Source organism: Eriocheir sinensis, unplaced genomic scaffold (genome assembly GCF_024679095.1).
Source record: "Eriocheir sinensis breed Jianghai 21 unplaced genomic scaffold, ASM2467909v1 Scaffold1368, whole genome shotgun sequence".
NCBI classification, from domain to species: domain Eukaryota; kingdom Metazoa; phylum Arthropoda; class Malacostraca; order Decapoda; family Varunidae; genus Eriocheir; species Eriocheir sinensis.
The window spans coordinates 47,786-69,627 of NW_026110704.1; the positions used below are offsets into that span (position 1 = coordinate 47,786).

Here is a 21,842-nt window from a genome sequence, read left to right on the forward strand (position 1 = left end):
TTTTGGGGATGACTGTAACATATATATATATATATATATATATATATATATATATATATATATATATATATATATATATATATATATATATATATATACATATATATATATATATATATATATATATATATATATATATATATATATATATATATATATATATATATATATATATATATATATATATATATATATACTAAGTAGACACTTAAAAAAAAAATTGTCAATTTCAAAAGCTCCAGTATTATACCTGTCATTCTAAATGATCCATACCTTATTACAAAACTCCTTCCCTTGATCAGAGATGAGGCGTTTTGGTGCTCCCAATCTGTGAAAACATAAACACACACCATATGGTACAGCGAGCTTACACATTCTCCCTCATGGACCTTACAGTGCCATAAATATTTTACATCAAATATATTTTGTGTATGTTTATGCTTATTCTACCTAAGAATACTGTAAAGGAAATACTATTGATATCTTATTACACTAAGGATTGTCCCATTGGAATACAAAGACCTACAAAACCAGTACGTATCAATGAAATTCATCTTACATGCTTATGTACTGCTTGATGCAATTGTTGACACCTGTTCCATCCTTTCTTGGAAGAGGGAACAACAGTACATATTTGGTGAAGTAATCCACAATTGTCAATACGTACTGACTCCCACTCTTGGTCATCGCCAGTGGTCCTGTAATACAGTGAAAATATATCAGTATACATGTAGTGGCATATTTCCTCCCCACGATGGATATCATTTAGCTGAAAAACATGAGGAGCAGCACTGTAATGACTTACTATGTGGTGGCAGAAAACAGATAATAAAGGTGTCATTACAATGGAACACTGAATGCTAAGTTGTTTTGTTTCAAAATATTGTGGAAAATTAAATTGTGGCAATTGTAAATGTAACAGTATTTACTGCATCAAAGTATCTTCTATCATCATCCCTTAACTCATCATTTCTAAATCAATGAAGTCAATTGAGAAATCCATCGCAGAGCAACACTCTGTCATTTGTAAGATCTCTTAAGATACAAAATTCCACATGCAAAAAACCATTATCTTATCTGGTGTGAGGATGGTAAGATTTTATAGTAATATAAATAAGGCATACAAAACCTACTGAACCAAACTCCTAAGTGCAGGGGATGTGAGGATTACTGGCCAGGCATGAAGCAGGGAGGTTAAACCCTAAAGGGCGGGTGACAGGGTTTTCTGGTCCGACTTTTTCCGCCATAATTTTGAAGTTTGTGCGAGGATTATGGCTTTCACTGTACATTCCCACCCTTTAGGTTTTAATTTGTCAGAAAAAGGTAACAGTTAGGCTAATTAAGTGCAGCTGCTATTTCTTATAACCTAATAACAGTAACTGGGGGCCCTAATGCTAGTGGCAACCACATAACAAAATAAGTAAGAGAAAGCAGTAAATGTGATACAGAGGTCATTGCAGGGAACATGCCATCATAGAGTGAACTATTAGCCAACATAAGTGTGAGAAAGTAATGTGTTTATGTACACACAATAATAAGAAACAGTAAGAAGAGGGACCATACTTCCTGATGTGAAACCTTAGCAAAAGTAAATAAATGAGTTACATTTTTACAGGTAAAATATAATATATTTCACGATGTTTACCTAAAACTTTTAAGACACCATAAAACATGCAAGGGTTCATCATGCATCTTAAAATCTCATATGCATTCTAATAAACTAGAAACTGATTGCCCTTCATTATACTGGATGAGGTCCTGGACAAGATGAGCATGTCATGTCGCCGAACTGTATTTGTCACTGCCTGCTTGCAACACTACCTTAGCTTTTCCTGTAATAACATGTAAATCCTGGAATCGAATTTCTCATATCTGTATATATATATATATATATATATATATATATATATATATATATATATATATATATATATATATATATATATATATATATATATATATATATATATATATATATATATATATATTCCACTAGATCTAGCCTTAACCTATTGCTCAAGAAATTATGGTAAATTGAAAACAAGCATGGAAATCCATGTGACAATAGCTGGAATTTACATAATGGACAATTAATATGCTACACTAATGTAGTTTGACAAATAGTGATGACACTAACAATTATACTAAATTTTGACAATCATCAGCTTCAGTACATTGATAAAAAATATCAAAATCTTCAGTCTTAAACAACATTATGACAGATAATGCACATGTATATGTATAAATATGTGTGTGTGTTAATTTGACAGCAATAACTATAATCTGTTTCATTCCGTCTGTCCACCAACAAAGCATGAAAGAAATGGACTAAACATTATTAAATATTATCCATTGATGTAGAGGCGATAAATACACCAAAACACTTACCAATAAGATCCATGCCTACGACTTCCATGGGTTGAGACACCTTAATTTGTTTAAGTGTGGGAGCTTGTGTCTTTACAACCTCAAAAGTCTGGCAAGTTGTACAAGTTGATATCTGAAAAAAGTAAAGAAAGGATGTAGTAAACCTGAAAGGTGGCAGGGTTATTGTGCTTCTATCCTGATTCTGTAAAGAATTGTAGCTGTGGCATAATTATTTTTGATGTGTTGCTAATATCAAGTATTAAATGGAAATAACACTATCACCTTGTGTTGTGTTGCTGACTTTAAACAGAAGGCAGACAAAATTATTATATACTGTCTTGGTGGATTTTTTTTTTTTAAACATAGGAAGCAGCTCAAGGGCACAAAAAAAAAAGATAATGAAAAAAAAAGCCCGCTTTTCGCTGCTTCCCCAAAAAAGAATTGATAGATATATCCAAATCGATCAATTTCGGGAGGAGAGGTGTCCTGATATCCTCCTCTTGAAAGAGTGCAAGTCATAGGCAGAAGGAAATACAGATAAAGGAAGATTGTTCCAGAGTTTACCAGCATGAGGGATGAAAGAGTGGAGATGCTGGTTAACTCTTGCATAAGGGGTTTGGACAGAATAGGGATGAGCATGAGTAGAAAATTGCGTGCAGCGGGGCTGCGGGAGGGGGTGAGGCATGCAGTTAGCAAGTTCAGAAGAGCAGTCAGCGTGGAAATATCAATAAAAAATAGAAAGAAATATTAGCATTATTAAAGAGAAACAGATAGTACAGTATGCATTTCAGTAATATACTACATATTTTATATTCTGAGTGTGAAATTTGTTAATTCCTAAACCTATGATCTGAACCTTCACTTTTGTGGACTTCAAAAAATACAACTAATAACTAAAATATACACAGATAAAAGTGCAATAAAACTTTTACCTGAAGGTGTTATTTACTTACATATGCAATGACGTCCCTTGACATACCAAGCCAGTAATAATGGTCAGAAATCCTGGACTTGGTTTTATCAATACCAGCATGACAGCCACTTGTGACATGATAAAAAAGCAGAATATCCATCACTTCTCCCAGTGTTGAAGGAATCTGAACCCATTTGTTTCTTCTCTTGCGATACAGCTGGTTCTCTGTAACAAAAGGATAACTTTACCACATGTAAAAGTAATGGTATTATATACTGCTTTACAGCATCCATGAAACAATCAAACCTTAACCGTTTCATTGAATAGATCTCAACATTTTCACAGTTGAACTAGGTTGAAAAATTTAGAAATAACAATGATATAAATTTCTTAATTTTCAAGGGGGTTAAGACGCAAAGCCTTAAGTTAGGAGATTAGTTAGGTTAGATTTGATTTAATTTTAAAATTTACTGTTTCTTCATTAGAAAATTCTGTGAGTGAGGGGATTTAGCACAGCAGTTGAAGGACAAAATAACAGTTATGGCGAGGCACCCTGAGTGGCAGCCCTGACCATCGCTGGCCAGGCCTATTATTTCAGTAATATAGAATGTGATTTTGACAAGAAACTGTTATATTAATTCAAAACTCAACAAAAATTTTCAAATTGGGTGCAAGTCTTTACAATGCTTCCCTTGTCTGCATTGTGTATCTGTTTGTCCAAGCCAAGTGTGAGGAGCTTTGGGCATGATTTTGAGTGTTCATAAGGACAGCTGATTCCATTTTAGCCAAATGTACAGTCTTTTTTTTATGGTATAATTACAGGTCCTTCAAAAATGACTTCTTTTCTCCACTTGGTAGCTCAACACCTCTGCCTCTGTTGTTCTGGCTTCTGGGAAATTGTGTGCCTTTAGGGTGAAGGAGTGTCTTTGTCTACTGGCCTCTAGTCTCCCTCCCCTTGACCATGTATCTCTTCCACTATTTTATGGATTTCCCATGGAGATTAGCGTTTGCAGTGTTGTGTGTGCCACTGATGGTCTGCAACCGTGCAGATTGCATACATTCTTCATTCTCACTAGCCAGGGTGTCATAATCTGCGTAACACTGCCAAGCACATCATGTGCTGCCAGGTGCAGGGTAATTACCCTGTTTTTTGGGTAATCTGAACACTATCAGGGTAATGGGGTAGAAGCATAGACAAAGACAGATTTCTAGAGTAATTTCACCACAGACTGCAAAACCCTCTGAAATCTAGCTATTTAGGAGAGAGAGAGAGAGAGAGAGAGAGAGAGAGAGAGAGAGAGAGAGAGAGAGAGAGAGAGCGCACCGACCTATACATTGAATATAACATAGTACTACATACTCACAAACTGAAGTCAGTCCTCATGAGTCATGATGCTAGGATCCATCAGGATTCTTTTAATGTAATTTTCTTAATATAGTCACCAAACACTTTAATTTCTATTCTCAGGCATGACATGGTTTACCAACAACTCTACACAGCAGTACACACTGATGAGTATGAATATTACATTTTGACCATATATATATATATATATATATATATATATATATATATATATACCGTATATATATATATATATATATATATATATATATATATATATAGTGTGTGTGTGTGTGTTTATGTATAAAACACATGGCAATCTGAGTAATTTTAAAGCAAACAGGGTAATTTTAAGGGGGAAAGTAGGGTAATTTGCCCACTTGACCTGGCAGCACATGGCTGGCCTCCCTTGGGTGCCTTTGTTCACATCATGGGTGGCCAGCTTTGTAGTGTTCTATTTTGTACAGCCACAGCACTTCCTAGACACTTATGGCCATTTCCTTAAGTGGCCCAGGCCTTCTTTCCCTTTCATAGTTCTTAATGAAGGGGATTTCCTTAGGGATGGTAGATAAATTCTGATAATTATGTGGGGGGGGCAAGACTGGGTATGACCTGCCCTAGCCTGAGCTGACCTTCAGCCCTGGAACCATAAAACACAAACCACTGTATTGCTCAGCTTGTGGCTGCCACTTTCCACGGGTGCTATTCAGGCTGACTGGCTTTTTCAACAAACCAGAGTTTATTAAATGCAAGAGTACCCCTTTGTTGTTTCCCCGAAACAATAAACTATTTTCACTCGATCAGTACTCACCTTTTATCATGTGATGTTCCCTCTGTCTTCTCAAAATTCTCCTTTGATTTCCAGTCAAGCCTGGTGGATACTGGTTGTTAAGAATTAGTTGCTTAAGCGGGACTAAATTCTCATTAAAATGGAAAATCCTGTCGCGGAGATCCGAAGCCATTGTTGTGGTGGACACTGGCGTGAGACTGCTATCAGCTGGCCTTTGTTTGTTTATGTTCGCTCCGACACCGGGGACCCGACGGGGGGGAGGACATTTAGGCGGGGGAGGACACTATGGCGTGTAACACCGGCCTTGTAGCGGTGCCGTGGCGGGGCGTGTAGGCGTTGACATGTAAGCCCCGGTCGTCTACCCTCCGTGCCCTATGGGGGTCCGTGGACGGGGCAGGTAGTTTGGGTTAACCCGTCCGCTGCGGTTGGCACGGGTTTGGATTTCACTGTTAGCCTAGTATCATATATATAGTTTCATGTCTTTCTCTGTCTCTGTGGTGGATAGTGGAGTGTTTCCCATGTGGTATTGGTGTGCTGGATATCCTCTCCCAAGGTGCAGGACTACATTTTCTTCATTGAATTGTAGCAGCCACTTTTTGTTCCACTCCTGTAGCTTGATGAGGTCTTCTGCTAGGAAATGCACATTCAAGGGGACAAATATACTTTTCCCATTTCATTTCAACAGAGTAAATTTTAATGTAAGTGGAATTTTTCCATGTTGAGAATATGCTAACAGCTCCTCATTTTCATTTTCCATTTCCATCTTGCAGCACTCACGGTCAACGGCACTGCCCATACACTCAGTCCACCCTGGCGAGGACCTCACCAATGACCTCCATGAAAACAGGGTCCCAGACAAGCCAGTTGGTCTGAAGGGTGAGTGTTTCCCTCAGTGTTGTGATTTACATCCTCTGTCCCCTTCAAATTGTCCCTCCTACCTCCTACCTCCTTATCCATCACTTACATTCTTAATTCCCAACAAACAGTATAAACCTAATATATGTGTTGTGCATAGAATTTAGGATAACTTACAGGTACAATACATTTGTATAATTTTGTTTTCATGGTACAAAATATTCATGTTTGGAAGCCATGATAAAACCTACATAGTGATCATGATGGTGGAGTCACTGTGTTATCTGCAGTGTCTTGTGGTCCATTACAGCCGTGGCGCTGACTGACCACATCAGGGTGTGCTGGCAGCCCCCCGCACAGCACAATGTGCTGCTGTGCGGCTACACCATTGCCTGGGACCAAGGCGTGGCGGACATCTACTCCAAGATCGTGGACAGCAAGCAGCACGGTTACATCATTGATAAGCTGGGTGTGTAAGATGATCATTTGTGACTAATTTTCCATTTTCTGGCCAAGTAGTATGCAGACCTGCAGTGTGATTCTCCACAAGACAGGGATTTTGAATTAGCCACTTCTACATTTGTGTTGAGCCAAGAGAAGGTAAAGATTTTGTTAGCCTGTCAAATGCGATTGGCACGGATTTGCCTTCACTGTTAGTCTGGTAACCTTTTTCTGCCTCTCTGGTGGACAGTGGAGTGTTTCCCATGTGGTATTGGTGTGCTGGATATCCCCTCCCAAGGTGCAGGACTTTACATTTTTCTTCACTGAATTTTAGTAGAAACATTTTGATCCATTTTTATAGCTTGGTGAGGTCTTCTGGTAGGAAATCCACAGTCAATGGGTTAAATGATATCATAGTTAACCATTTATTGAGTGGAGTTAACATTACATTCACCCCCCCAAAAAAAAATGATGATGGAGTCCATAACAAGTTTTCATTTAAGCAAAGTAAAGTGAAGGTAGAGATCTTGCTAAGTAGATCATAGTTAAACATTTATTGAGTCTGTTAACATTTCACACACACACACACACACACACACAAACACACACAGAAAAGTATTTACACACCATCATAAAGTTAGCTCTCCATATTGTGAAGACCCTGGACCATGAGAGCAATTATTGAGGGAAAGGAGGTGGTATTCTGAGTTGCCATTTTCAGACTCATCATCGTTCAGGCTCATTCCTCTGTCTGCCCTGAACTCTCAGATATTTCCTGGGTGGTCATAATGTTAGTCAGGTTATTTATTGGTTATCCGTGGCCTGTTATCTGTCTTTCTACCTGTTATTCTACCTGTTGTCTGTTAGTCTATCTTATTTGTTATCTGTTCTGCCCAGTTTAACCCCTTGACTGCGGATTTCCTAGCAGCAGACCTCGCCAAGCTACAGGAATGGAACAAAAAGTGTCCGTGGCTACAGTTCAGTGAAGAAAAGTGTAGTCCTGCACCTTGGGAGGGGATATCCACCACACCAATACCACATGGGAAACACTCCACTATCCACCACAGACAGAGAGAGAAAGACCTGGGACTATGTTACCAGGCTACCAGTGAAGGCAAAATCCGTGCCAATCACAGCGGACGGGTTAAGGGTCGTGAAAAAATTGTTGTATTGTTACGATTAGGTCCATAACAAGTTCTCCATCTCCTCAGAACCCAACATGGAGTTTGTGATAAGCCTGCGAGCCTTCAACAACGTGGGTGACGGGCAACCGGTGTACCAGCACGTCCGCACCCAGCCAGAGGAGGAGGAGGTGGTGGCACCCACGCTGGACCCGGCAGTGTGGGTGAAGGCCGTGGTGCTGACACCCTTCACCGTGGTGCTGCAGTGGGCAGACACCATGCTGAGCCAGAACCAGGTGATTTATTTATTTATTTATTTATTATTATTATTATTTTTTTTTCAAGGGAGGCAACTCAAGGTAAACAAATTAAACAACAATTAAAAGGCCACTAGATGCCGTTCCAAACACAAGCATGAAGAATGGGAGGTCAAAAGAGGTCAGTCTTGGGTAGTGTTGCTGGGCTGCTTCAGGGAGGGCAGTCATCAGCTGGAAAATATATGTTTTATCTCATGTTCTTTGTGCACTGTGTCACGACTTGCCACTTGCATCAACACAGCTGTGGAAAAGTTAGTCATTTGTCAAGGAACTTATTCACCACTTACACATTCTTGTTTCCCTGCACACACTCCCTTATTCACCACATATCCACCTCTCCACATCCTTATTCGTAACTTGCATCCTTCTCCCTCCTACAGACAGCCCCTCATTCACCTCATATCTTCCTCTCTATATCCTTATCCATTACTTACTCATACTCTCGTCCCAGCAAACTCCCTTATTCACCTCACGTCCACCTCACACATCCTTATCCATAACTCATGCATCCTCTTTTTCCTGCAAACAGTCCCTTATACACCTCATATCCTCCCTCATACATCCTTATCCTTCACTTACACATCCTCTTTTTCCTGCAAGCACTCCCTCACACCCTTCCTATCCTCCTGTCATTCATGTCTCATTTCACAAGCCTTCATCCAGTGACCTTTCTTATGTTTTCCCTCCGTCCTTGTACCTGACTCCCTGTTAATACTGACCTTTGACTCCTGCAGTACAACAGCTGCACCACCTTCTCGTCCTCATCCTCCAGCCGCTACGTCAACGCCACGGATGTGACCTGCCTCATTGACAGCCTCAAGCCATCAACAGTGTGTGAGTTTGCTGTGAAGACCATCAGGGTGAGGCCACAGTGCTGGAAGCCTTCGTTCTTCTTTCAGTAAATATTCACTCAGTCCTGCAACACTTCTCAAGGAAATCCTGCACAGCTGAATCCTTGCTGTGATGAGGCACAGAGAAATTATGACTCATGGGGTGAGCTATTATTAGTGTTTGAGATATTGATTTTTTCATTGACCTTTTGCAAATACTTAAAAATGAACCTTACATAATGGTATTAGAAACAGCACAGCAGGGTTGGCAATGATTTAATCAAATTGATTTAATCAAATGATTAAATCATTGATTTTATTTGTATTTTTTCTGAGTAAAAGTATTCCATAGGTAAAATGATGTGCTCCAAAGATGATAAAGTAAAACAACCTATTCATGTGCAATGATTCATTTATTCTCTTCAAAGTATAAAAAAAAAAGATTCCTACGTTATTATATCCTCCTGCGCTAATGTTGCCAATTTGACATGTTTTTTACTAGGTAAAAAATCAGCCTCCTCTAGTCTTTACTAACTTGGCTGGCAATGTATCATAATAGCAACCAAGGTTTGCAACCAAACCGTAACAGAATAGAAGTAGATATTCTTCTGTATGGTAATAATATAATATTCTGTCATGAAAATGACAACTTCAGGCAACTCTATCTGTCCTAAACCTGCTCCTGTACCAACTACAAACAAGTACTGAACAAGTATGTATCTGGATCCTTGACTGTGCTCAGACTTACAGGCCTAAACTTAAACTTAAAGTAACCTATGGAAACTTATGAATCACTCACCAGGAGATATATATATATATATATATATATATATATATATATATATATATATATATATATATATATATATATATATATATATATATATATATATGTATAAAATGCATGATAAGGGAACTTTGAAGTTTTGGTGTGCCAAAATCACACTTTTTCCACACAATTGTCCCCATCAGGTTTGCCGTGAGTCCCCCTATAGCCTGGTTGCCTCCAACACCCTGCTGGTGGCCCGGCCGTCCTGGCCCTACCTGGCCAGCCGTCCACCACCACCTTCACCCAGCAGCCGCTGCAGCGGAACAACGGGAGGATCACAGGTGAGCTGATGGGTTACCAGGATGGCATCTTCAAATTATAAAAATAAAAAAGAGTCAGTGTGCCAAACCACAGTGATGTACTAGACTACATTGTTAAGGGAACACACCTTCACTGACATGGAAAAGACCTGGATATATAGTAAATAAACAGTGACTTAGGTCATGGTGGTGGGCAGCGTGGGCCAGGCAGGAAGCAAGAACCATACATCTTGTCAGCCACTATAAATACAATTTGCCTGAGCCACTACCGGGCTGGGGTCATCCAAGATGCCCCTCCAAAGAGCCTACTGGAGCTATGGGCAGCACTTAACCCAGTAGCTGCAGGGATCATGTTTCTGAAAGGCCACTCTAAGCACTGCCTTGGGCTGACCATCAGGACCCACCGGGAAGAAGCCTACCGGCACAATAGGCCGCGACGTAAAAAAAAAGAGAGAGAGAGAGAGAGAGAGAGAGAAAATCATCACTCAGCCAAACCTTTTTATAATATATATCAATGCATTTGTGATCAGTTTATGCATCATCTATTTTGGGGGCTTATATCATAGCAAAAATTAGGCCCATCGCTGCTACACGGTAAAGCCACAAATTTTGCCAGTCACTGGTACACGGTTAAAAAAAGATTATTGAGGGAGTAATTTTGTTTGTTCCAGGCTACGTGATATTCCTCACCATGGACCAAACTGTCAGTGACTGGGTGATGGGGGAAGTGACGGGGGACTGGCTCACCCTTACCGTCCATGGACTGACGCCTTCAAGGAAGTATTTGCACAAGATGCACTCTCACAGTGTCAAAGGTTTTGGTCCATTCTCCTCCGTGGAAAGCTTCACGACTCTTCCAGGTAAGGAAGTGTTAGTCTTAGGGAGCCGTCATTGCTGTGGTGCATCAGTCACTGTTCTCCCAGTTATGCACATGTTGTGTCCCACCACACTGTCCCTCATCATGGAGCACTCCCTCCCTGAGGCTGACTTGAGGCCCATTACCTGCATGCTGTGTGTTGTGGTGCATCAGTCACTGTTCTCCCAGTTATGCACATGTTGTGTCCCACCATACTCTGTCCCTCATCATGGAGCACTCCCTCCCTGAGGCTGACTTGAGGCCCATTACCTGCATGCTCTGTGAATGTCACCTCTGGCTCTGTGGGCATGTGGGTAAACCCTGCTTGCCAGGTTGTTTATGTAAGAGACAATCCTTAGTAAAGAGTGTGCCCAGAAAGTTGGGTTAGAGCAGGTTGATGGATCCTGCTGGGAGGTACATGGTATGGGGAAGGTGCCTGCATGGGGACCTGCACAGAGGAACCCCCAAGAATGGTGTCATAGTTTGGGTGAGGCAGGCTGGCAGAGGCCCCCATTGATTGACTGATTGATTAAGCCAATGTTAAAAATATTATACATCTGCTCCTGTGTTCCAGCTGTTGACAAGAGCATCGGTGAGCCCCCAGGCTGGTGTGTGGAGCGAGAGGCCTGATTGTGCTGGTGATCGCTGGCGTGGCAGGAGCCATGACCAGCTGGGGGCCTTCTTGGCCACCACACTGTACTGCCGCAGGTCAAGGCGGAGCCCAGGCCAAGCATTGTGTAAGGTGGCAGGACAGTTTCTTGTTGGTGTGTTTCATCCCATGACTCATTTCAGCAATCCTTTACCCTGACTGCAGGAACTTTTTATTCACTTTGTAATATGGAGAACAAGGCTGCAGGGCATAGTCCACAAAGACTTAAGTTTGCCAAGATTAGAGGAAGAAAAAGAAAGGTAAACTTCTTCTTAGGAAATGTTCAAGATGGACTTTCATTTTGTGCTGTACATAGTTGCAGGGTAACAAGTGACCTCTGTTTGTGATATCTGTGTCTCTTGGTGGAGCAGCTAACACGTGTTTCTAACTTGTGATTGCTTGCAGTGTGCTGGCTGGGAGCTATTTCTTTAAATGAATTCAAATATGCTTTGTTGAACTCAAACCTCATACCTTTAACATCCATCCTGTTTTGAAGATTGCATGTGCCCTTCCATCTCCCTCTGGACAGCCCTGCGAGGTACAGCAGCAGCACTCAGTAGTATTTAGCAGCTAGTAAGATGCATCACTTCCTTGCAGTCTTGGCGGCAGCTGCAGTGAGAGCAACAAGCCTGGCGTCCAGCCTCCAGACCTGTGGATCCATCACGGCCACTTGGAGCTGAAGAACTTTGACAAGGGTGAGCGCAGCAACTCCCCCAACCACGCCTCCATCATCCAGCACACAGGTGGGTGTCTTTGTCAGTCACTGAACAGTGTGCAGCACATGGGAGTCCTGTCATTTGTGTGGTATTTTTTGTAATATTTGGTTGCTGGTGTTTTGTTGCCAGTCACTGCTGCGTTGTAGTGTGCCAGTGACGCCACACAACCTTACACAACCCCCGGACACTCCAGTATGAGAGTCATCACACATTACAGAGTTTCCATCTATCTCTATCCAGACACTACCTTATTGCCTGCTCAAAGTTTCTCAAAGATCTTTCCCCCCTCTCCCTAACGTACTCTTGCACCCTATCCCTCCATTTCACTGGAGGTCGTCCTCTAGCATTCCCTCCCTTTATCTCACTCACATACACCCTTCTGGTCATCTTACTCTCCTTCATTCGCTCCATGTGGCCAAACCACTTTAAAGTCTGTCCTTCACTTCTTCCTCCACTCCACACTTCTTCCCTTCACCCCCGTGACACATTCCAAAACTCTCGTACACACTTTCATTACTCATTCCATCCATTCTACTCACACCACAAGCACTTCTCAAATAACCCATTTCCAATGCCTGCACTCTAGACCTCTGACTTTCATTCCAGGCCCTCGTTTCACTTGCATATGTGAGGGTTGGTACTATTATTGTATTTCTCAAATCCCTCTTTACCTCCATGCTCACACTTCTGCCACTCATGATTTGTCTCAAAGACCCTACCACCCTTCTTCCTTGCAATGCCCTTTCTCTTGTCACTCTCTGCACCACCATGCTTACACATAACTGATCCAAGAGCCGCGGGTCACTCTTCTCAAATGCTCTGAAACCCAGTTCCAGGTTGACCCTGGGCTCATAGAGTCTATACTGTTCTGCACTGTGTCTCAGTAACATGGTGGTGTCCAAATGAAAATCCTGTAGAATATTTCTCAAATATCCAGGTTTACCAAGTCGCATTGCTTGATAAGTCAAGACAAATATTTTGTAGACTATGCGTGCCTTGATGGGCAGCCAATGCAAGTCTATAAGTGCAGGTGTTATTCTCTCACAGGGGGCAGACCCTTTGTTAGCCTTGCAGCTCTGTTCATGACAAGTTGTAGTTTCTTCAGCAGATATTTAGGAAGGCCATAATAAAGTGAGTTACAATAATCCAGCTTTCTATTTACATGATTATATATATATATATAAGCATCTTCATGGTCTTATCATCCAGGTATTTCTTGACAAATGCAATATTTCTCAGATGGTAGCCTGCCGTTCTCACCACCTGATTGATCTGTTCTTTGAATGATAGAGTGCAGTCAAGTATCACACCTAAATCTTTGACTGACTTTTTTACAGTCCTAGTGTCATCTTTTATCCGAAGAGTGGAAACATCTAGCCTCCTGACATCCTTGTTCTTCCCCACAATCAAGCATTCAGTTTTATCCTCATTCAGCTTCAGTTGCTTAGAATTCATCCATTTCCCGACATCATCCATAATTCTGCTCAGCTTATCTTCAGTGTTTTCCACGTCACTCAGCGACAAATAGAACTGTGTATCATCAGCATACAGTTTAAAGTCAACTTCATGCCTTCTTAGCAAATGTGAAAGACCAATAGTATAAACACAGAATAAAATTGGACCCAGTACACTTCCCTGGGGGACTACTCTTTGCAAAAGTTTATGAGTGGAGAACGATTTACCTATTTGCACACAGTAAGTTCTGTTCTCAAGGTAACTCCTCAGATAATCCAGCGCGCCACCGTCAATTCCAATATTCTTGCAATCCTGAAGCAGTAGACTGCTCCACCGTGTCAAACGCAGCACTCAAGTCTAACAAAATCAGAACACCACACTTCCCTTCATCCATAAGCACAAGCAAGTTGTTTACCACCAAACAGAGAGTAGTTTCAGTTGAGTAAAGCCTCTTGTAGGCAGATTCATTATCCGGTAAAGCCTGCACCACTAGCAAATGCTCCATTAGCTGATTTAAGATCACATTTTCAAGTATCTTGGATAGAAACGTCAAGTTGGATACTGGTCTAAAGGAACTAAACACTGTGGGTCCAGTTTACCTTTAACGATAGGTTTCACGATCGCCGCTTTCTCACTCTCAGGGAAAGTCTTGTTTTCGATACTAGTGTTAACCATCACAGTCATAATATTTAAGAAATCACTAAAATTTTCACTCCTAATGATGTCACTTATCAGCAAGGGATCGTCATCACAGTATGTCAGGTTCACCTGTGTATGATAGTTTTCACCACAGCCACATCCACTTGTTGAAAGCTTAACTTTATTTCAGGGACTGGAGTTTCCACAGCGGATCCATGGTAACTGCGGTCGCCTCTAAAGTTCATGATAACTCTCTCAATTTTCTTGTCAAAAAAGTCTAAAAACTTATTTGCCAGCACTTCATCCGAGAAACCATCCGGAAGCTTGTTAACCTTTCTGTTTCCAGTCAAACTGTCAAGCACCTAATATAATTTATTGATGTCAGGCCCTGCCTCCACAACCTTATTCCGATAGTATTCTCTTTTCCGTTTTATCCATAGCTGGGCACGATAACAGAAAACCTTATTCCTGATAACCGATAACTGATAATGAAAAACCTTAACGGCGATAACCAATATTCGTTAACTAGAGACACAAATATAGGCGATAACCAATAACCGATACCCGATATAAATCCACAATTCCGATACTAGCTATTGATAAGTCCGATAGGCGAAAACGATACTATATTGATATTTCAGATAGAACAACATTGATGAATTCAAAATTTCATTATCTGTAGTTTAGGAAACTTACAAAACCTTAAAACCACACGTTGACACGTACATATGGACGGTAATACTAGAAATGCCTGAACCGGTGTTGTGTTATTTGGCGTCCCCACCGTCAAAAATTGTTTACAAACACTGGTCTCTCGTGAACGGTGCATGCTCAGACCAGCAAGCGTAGACCTGTATAGTCTCACAGAGCTTTTAAACCGTAATTAAGAGTTGCTGGAAGGCTGAATTAGACATATAGTACCACTACGACCATCCTCGCTGTTTCTAGAACGACACTGTACGAGTTGTATTTATATGTACAGAGTGTACGTCGTTCTAGAAACAGCGAGGATGGTGGTACTGTATGTTTGATTCAGCTTTCCAGCAACTCTTAATGTGTTAAAAAAGCATTGTGAGACTGTACAGGTCTACACTTAATGGTCTGAGCATGCGCAGTTCACGAGACCAGTGTTTGTAAACAAAAGCGCCAACTTTTGATGATGGGACACCAAATAACACAACACCGGGTATTCAGTATCATGGCATGGTCACAAACGAATATGGAATATCAAATTTGAGGCAGTGAATAACCATTTTGGGGGCAAAGTTAAATGATTTTCTCTATGATATATTGATTTTGAGTAGCATAAAAAATAACCTAATGTTTTAATTCTCATGATCTAAGTATGAAATATCATCACCGAAGATATTTCATACCCCGAAGTTTTTTCATACAACACCGGGCCACGCATGCGCAGTAGGGAGACAACGTTTTTTTCTGAGAGGCGGAAAAAATGTAGCGATTATCGCTAGTTTGGTTACAAAAGTAACGAAGATACCGATATATATTTAAATAAGTAGCGGATGGTCGATAATCCGATTTTGTTATCAGTGATAAAGTATCGCGATAACTTATCGCGATAATGCCCAGCTATGGTTTTATCACAAGCCGGTTTTCTTTGTTTCTTGCCTCCTGGTATGCTCTTCTTGCCTCATCTGTTTTTTGCATAAGCCACAGTCTTTCTTTTTTCTTCTTCTCTCTTTTTGCCCACAGTATTTCCGCATTAAACCAAGGTGCATGATCTCTCAACACTATCTCCTTTTCACTCAGAGGACAGAGGCTGTTATACTCATCTTTAGCTAAACCATTATATAGCTTAACCAGGCAGGTAGCACAATTTCCACGTAACACCGAGCCATGTTCACAGATTTCACGACAATTAATAGTAATTTCCTGTATTACAGAGTTAATCAATATTTCTGGTTGAAAATTCTTTCGCAATCTGAACGTAATCTTTTTTCTCTGCACTGCTTCCCTCATGTATGAAATTTCAAAGGTTACCAATTTATGCACCGGGGACATACAACATATTCCATCAACACACCCCCTTGCACTAGATCACCGTCTATATCGCTGAAAACCAAGTCTAGCATATGACCCCCTAAAGAAGTCATCTCGTTCACTTTATTAATCAGGTTGAAACTGTCCATCATCTCAATGAAGGCCATGGCAGAAGAATTTTCAGGATCATCAATCCATAGATTAAAGTCACCACAGATGAACACATTTGCACTCACCATATCCACAGACTTCAAAAATGTGCGAAATTCATCAATAAAGACCTCTGCTCTTGTATCCGGAGGTCCATACACCACAATAAAGGTGCATTTCCTTCTATCAGTTTCACAGATGACTTGCACTAATTCAAAGGTATCCCACCTTTCTGATGCTTTTCTCCGAATCTTCTTAAAAGAATTCGAAAGAAAGATCCCAACACCACCACCCCTTCTTGTCTCCCTCAGGACATGTATAAAGGTTTGAGTACATGCGGAATGTACAATTGGAGTAGGCCTAGATCTGTACGTATGTCAAAACTGCCAGTCTGATTAGGCATTACAGTATTGCTTTAAGTAGAATTTGTTTAAGTTTTTGAAAGGCATCCATAAGTGAACACTTTTGAGTTTGAGACTATAAGGAAGTTGGTGTTTTTAACTGTTTCAGATATCAATATTCAACAGAAAGGACATATTTTATCAAATTAATTGAATATTTAGTTCCATATATTTTTCATGAAAGTTGATGTTCCTTTTGTTACAAAAATTCAGAAGAAAGGGAAGCTGTCTAATATTACTAGTCTAAAAGAAGGGGATACCTTTTGGAAAATTAATTAATTGTTTAGTTTTACATTCTGTTCATTAGGGGACACAAATTTGATTGTGTTCCTCTATTTCACATCAAGAGAGATTTATAGGGTATAGTTTTCAAAAAGGGAATACATATATTTTTATAAAGTGAAAAAACTATTTTCCTTATGTTTCTGTGAGTTTTATTATTGTAAGCCAGAGTGGGGTAAAAGGCCTACCCAGTGGGCGTTTTACCCCACATGCAGGGTAAGAAGCCCCCTTATTATTTTTTTTAAATTGTCATTATAGAAAGGTGTAAATCATAATGAGTGGATATGATATATACCATAGATAGGCCTTAGCCTAAGCTTTCAACAGAGTTTTTTTTTTTAATTCTATTGCAAAAAATGTGGCTACAACAGGCAATCTCTCTTAAGGGGGGCAACTTACCCCACCTTACCCTATTACGAATTTGGGAAGAGTATTAAAAGGCAAGCATTTTGCACATCAATCTGTCTTTTCCAATTTGCAGGAGTCGCGTCACATCACAATGGGACCAAAAAAGGACGAGAAGGGACAAGACAAGAAGAAAAGGTCTTCTGCTGCCGCTGGTGCCTCTCCTGATGATGATGAGCAACAAGAAGACACTCAAGAACAACCTGCCAAGAAAGTGAAGGGACGATCCAAGAAGAGGTCATCGTCTGCTACCAGGGAGACACCCCCTCCTCCAGCCCTCTTGCGTCACCAATCCACTTGGACACAGGAGCCCCAACCTGGTCATGATGATGCTGGGTGTGTCTTTTGTTCAAAATCGGGAGCAAATTCTTGGAGGAGATTTGAAACTCGTAGTAGATCCGGAGTTATCGGTGTAGTTCGTCGTACATTGTAGTACTTCGTACTTACAAATCGGGACAGTTGGTGTTGTTCGTGATACTTCGTAGTACTTCGGCTCCAAAACTCAGTGTACTTCGGGAGAAAATCAGGGTGAAATCGTAGCACATCGTAGCATATCGTAGTACGTCGTAGCACTTCGGGAAATAATTCGGTGTACTTCGGGGAATATGCCCTCGAGGTCGACCGAACGCCTCGAGATGAAAAGATAAACAAATTTTCGTAGTGATTTGGGGAAAACGCTGTCTCCCGAGGTACTACGATTTTTTTTGTGATTCGGCGTCTGTGAGACCGGGGGGTAAGTGTGTTCTCTCAAAGTTTCCGGTAGTTTGGTCGCTGCTCTCTGTATTCTTTCCAACTTTCTAATTTCTTTCTTCAATATAGGTGACCACACTAACGCTGCATATTCCAGTCTTGGACGTATCATCCATGTTATTAGTTTCTTCACCATCTCTTCATCTAGATATGTAAATACTGCTTTTATGTTTCTAAGAAGATTGTATGTTTCCCCAGTTATCCGATTTATATGCTTTCCAAAGGATAACTTGTCTGTTATTGTCACTCCCAGATCCTTTTTCTTCTGTTTTTTTATGATTCTTTCGTTACTCAGAGAGTAGTTCCCCGATATTCGTCTGCTGCTCTTACCAAACTCCATCACACTACACTTCTCTGTACTGAATGTCATTTCCCATTTGCGTGACCATTCGCTTATTCTATCGAAATCCTGACTCAATGCTACACAGTCTTCTTCATTAGCCACCCTCCTCATTAGTTTAGCATCATCAGCAAACATATTCATATAGCTTGTCACCCCTTCTGTCATGTCAATTATATATTGTTATGCCGGACGTATTACTTGGGTTCCGTGTCGCCGTCACAAGACTCCGTGGGAGAGAGATATGTAAACACTTTGCACAGCTTCTGTAGTTTAATATTCTTCCTTAGTAGTACACTTCACTCTGACTCTTCACTGACCACTAGCTTACTATGACTGGGACTGCCCTCTCTTGCCCTCTTCTCCTATATATATCCACAACAGCACAGTCTAGAATGTTACAGTATATTTTAGATCGTACAAGAACATTTAGCAAAAATATATGCGAGATGGCAACACTTCCCGCCTGGCGCCTGGCCGCGCCCCGCGGGGCGCGGACGGCTCGCCTTGCTCCCCGCCCCCTTGCTCGCTTCTCCGGGAGCCTTCTTGAGGCCTATGGTCGCCGGGGGAAGCTTCCAGCACAACACTATCCCCCCCTCTTAATTGTGATCGTCCCGATCACACACTTAACTATATACAAACGTAAGGGAATTAATCAAAAACATAATAATCGTCGTATCGCTGTGGACGCCTGCGTTGTCTCTGTCTTCTGCTCGGTGTCTCCTGCGCGTCTGTCTCCTGGTGCGCCTCGTCGTCGTCCGCTTCTTGGGGTGTCCCTGGAACATCTGCCGAAGCAGGGAGGTTATCTCCCTCAGCTGAAAGGTCCAGAAGGCCTATGTCGTCGTCGACCTCCTCTCGGTCCTGGACGTCCCTTGCGTTTTCGTCGGCTGCTGGGTGTCTGTAGTTGTTCCAGGTGTAGTTTCCCGGACCGTGGTACCTCCATAGGCGGTTGACGTGGACAACTTTCGGCTTGGTCCTTTCCGTTCTCCGGATTCGGTAAGTCACGTCGGAGAGGCGTTCTAGCACAGTATAAGGGCCTTCCCAGGGGCTCTGTAACTTTGGAGACTGTCCTTTCTTCCTCTGCGGGTTGTAAAGCCAGACCTTCCAGCCGTTCCTCTAGTTGACGGGCAAAACTGGAGGCGTCCCTAGGAAGGCTTTCCCCAGGAGGCCTTCCTGTCAGTAGGTCCACCGGCAATCGCAGCTCACGTCCTAACATCAGCTTTGCCGGTGAATATCCCGTAGTCTCGTGGGCGGCAGATCTGTAGGCCATGAGAAGCGCAGGCAGCTTCTGATCCCATGAAGACTGATCATTGTTGCACTGCTTGGCCAACTCCTGGCCCAACGTCCAATTAAACCTCTCCACCATTCCATCTGACTGTGGGTCTTCTTGATACCCAGAAACTTGCAGCACTCAGCAAGGACTGTTGACTCAAAATTCCTTCCCTGGTCGGAATGGAGCTCGTTAGGCACACCGAAGCGACAGAAGAACTCCTCCACCAATACCTTGGCGATGGTAGTGGCTTCCTGGTCAGGGATGGCGTAGGCTTCCGGCCACTTGGTGAAGTAATCCATTGTGACGCAGATGTACCTATTTCCGTTCGTCGTCAGAGGCAAGGGTCCTGCTATATCCACTGCCACCCGTTCCATGGGGGCTCCAACCTGGTATAGTTGCAATGGGGCACGGTGGCGCTTCTTGGGGCCCTTCTTTGCACAGCACACCTCACACGCGTGACACCATTCTTCCACGTCCTTCCTCATGCCACCCCAGTAGAACCTTTGGCGCAGGCGACTCAGTGTCTTCTTTACCCCTAGGTGTCCGCTGGTGATGCTGTCATGCATTTCTTTCAAGACGCCTTCCCGTGACTTCACAGGTAGCACCGTGGACCAGTAGTGGTCAAGACCATCATGAGAGACCCAGCGTCGCTGCAACACCCCGTCGTCTATCCGAAGAGTGTCCCACTGAGTCCAGTAATTCTTGGTGGTAGGGCTTTCTCTCGAGATTACTTCCCACCCAGGTCGCGTTGACGATTGACTCAGCCACTCCATAATTGGTCTCAGATTTCGGTCCTCCCGCTGCAGTTTTCCCAAGTCCTCCCATGGCACTTCCGCTGTCTGTTCCACTGTGGTGCGGCGGCACATATTCTGGACGCTTTCCCTCTGGAGGCAATGTTGACACTCAGGTAGGCAGGGGCGCCGGCTCAAGCTGTCCGCGTTACCGTGTGTTAGCCCAGATCGGTGCACAATAGTGTAGTGATGCTGCTCTAGTTTACCTATCCAGCGAGCAAGCTGGCCCTCAGGGTTTTTCAGTGACTTCAGCCACCGCAATGCAGTGTGATCCGTGCGGATGGTGAAAGTTGCACCGTACAGGTAAGCATGGAAAAAGTCAAGGCTCTTGACTACTGCCAGGAGTTCTTTCCGGGTCACACAATAGTTTTTCTCGGCTGGGGTGAGCTTCTTGCTGAAGTAGGCCACAACCCGTTCCATGTCGGCACATGCCTGGGACAGCACTCCACCAATCCCCTCATCACTGGCATCACAATCCAGTATAAAAGGCTTAGAGGGGTCTGGGTAGGTGAGTACGGGCGAGCTGATGAGGGCCCCCTTGAGCTTCTCAAAGGCAACCTGAGTTTCCGCTGTCCACTCAAACTTGCGCCCCTTCTTCGTCAGGAGGTGCAGTGGTGCAGCAATCGTAGCGAAGCCTTTCACAAACCTGCGGTAGTATGAGCACAACCCGAGGAAGCTCCGCAGCTCCTTCACGTTGGTGGGTGTCGGCCAGTCCCTTACCGCAGCCACCTTCTCAGGATCAGTGCGTACTCCTGCCTCGCTCACGATGTGTCCCAAATATTGGACCTCCTTTTGGAACAGACAGCATTTCTTCGGGCTGAGCTTAAGGTGTGCAGCTCTAAACCGGGCGAAAACCTCTGATAGCCTTTCCATCTCCTGCTCGAAGGTCTGGCCAAAGACAATCACGTCGTCGAGGTAGATGAGTGCCGTCTTCCAGTGAAGTCCTCCAGCACCCTCTCCATCAGCCGCTCGAACGTGGCCGGCGCGTTGCACAGGCCAAAGGGCATGACCTTAAACTGCCACAGTCTGAGTGTGTCCCAGGGTGCTGGGCTCCTGCCTCCACGGC

At 42.5% G+C, this 21,842-nt stretch overlaps 1 protein-coding gene and 2 long non-coding RNA genes across 5 annotated transcripts; 2 read left to right on the forward strand and 1 right to left on the reverse strand.

Annotated features, from left to right (window-relative positions):
* Positions 1-210: 210 nt before the first annotated feature.
* LOC126989895 (uncharacterized) lies at positions 211-5,613 on the reverse strand. 3 transcript variants are annotated; one of them, XR_007743831.1, is made up of 6 exons: positions 5,437-5,613; positions 3,321-3,505; positions 2,389-2,500; positions 1,748-1,832; positions 560-698; positions 211-328 (listed from the first exon to the last, which is right to left on the reverse strand). It is a non-coding gene; the product is annotated as an uncharacterized LOC126989895 (long non-coding RNA). The 3 variants fall into 3 exon arrangements; XR_007743830.1 differs by lacking the exon at positions 1,748-1,832 and having other exon boundaries at positions 214-328; positions 5,437-5,611; XR_007743829.1 differs by lacking the exons at positions 211-328; positions 560-698 and having other exon boundaries at positions 1,653-1,832; positions 5,437-5,606.
* A 52-nt stretch (positions 5,614-5,665) lies between these two features.
* Positions 5,666-9,778, forward strand: LOC126989894 (neogenin-like). Its single transcript, XM_050848513.1, has 5 exons — positions 5,666-5,758; positions 6,186-6,291; positions 6,581-6,739; positions 7,923-8,128; positions 8,884-9,778. Exons 4-5 carry the CDS (start codon positions 7,931-7,933, stop codon positions 9,049-9,051), a joined length of 366 nt encoding a protein of 121 aa, XP_050704470.1. The 5' UTR covers positions 5,666-5,758; positions 6,186-6,291; positions 6,581-6,739; positions 7,923-7,930; the 3' UTR covers positions 9,052-9,778.
* Positions 9,779-9,957: 179 nt separating this feature from the next.
* Positions 9,958-19,866, forward strand: LOC126989896 (uncharacterized). Its single transcript, XR_007743832.1, has 5 exons — positions 9,958-10,089; positions 10,740-10,928; positions 11,499-11,661; positions 12,171-12,316; positions 17,699-19,866. It is a non-coding gene; the product is annotated as an uncharacterized LOC126989896 (long non-coding RNA).
* Positions 19,867-21,842: the final 1,976 nt, after the last annotated feature.

Coding starts and splice junctions, on each gene's coding strand:
- LOC126989894 (XM_050848513.1), top strand. CDS start 7,931: ATGGAGTTTGTGATAAGCCTGCGAGCCTTCAACAACGTGGGTGACGGG. Junction 8,129..8,883: donor CCATGCTGAGCCAGAACCAG/GTGATTTATTTA, acceptor TGACTCCTGCAG/TACAACAGCTGCACCACCTT.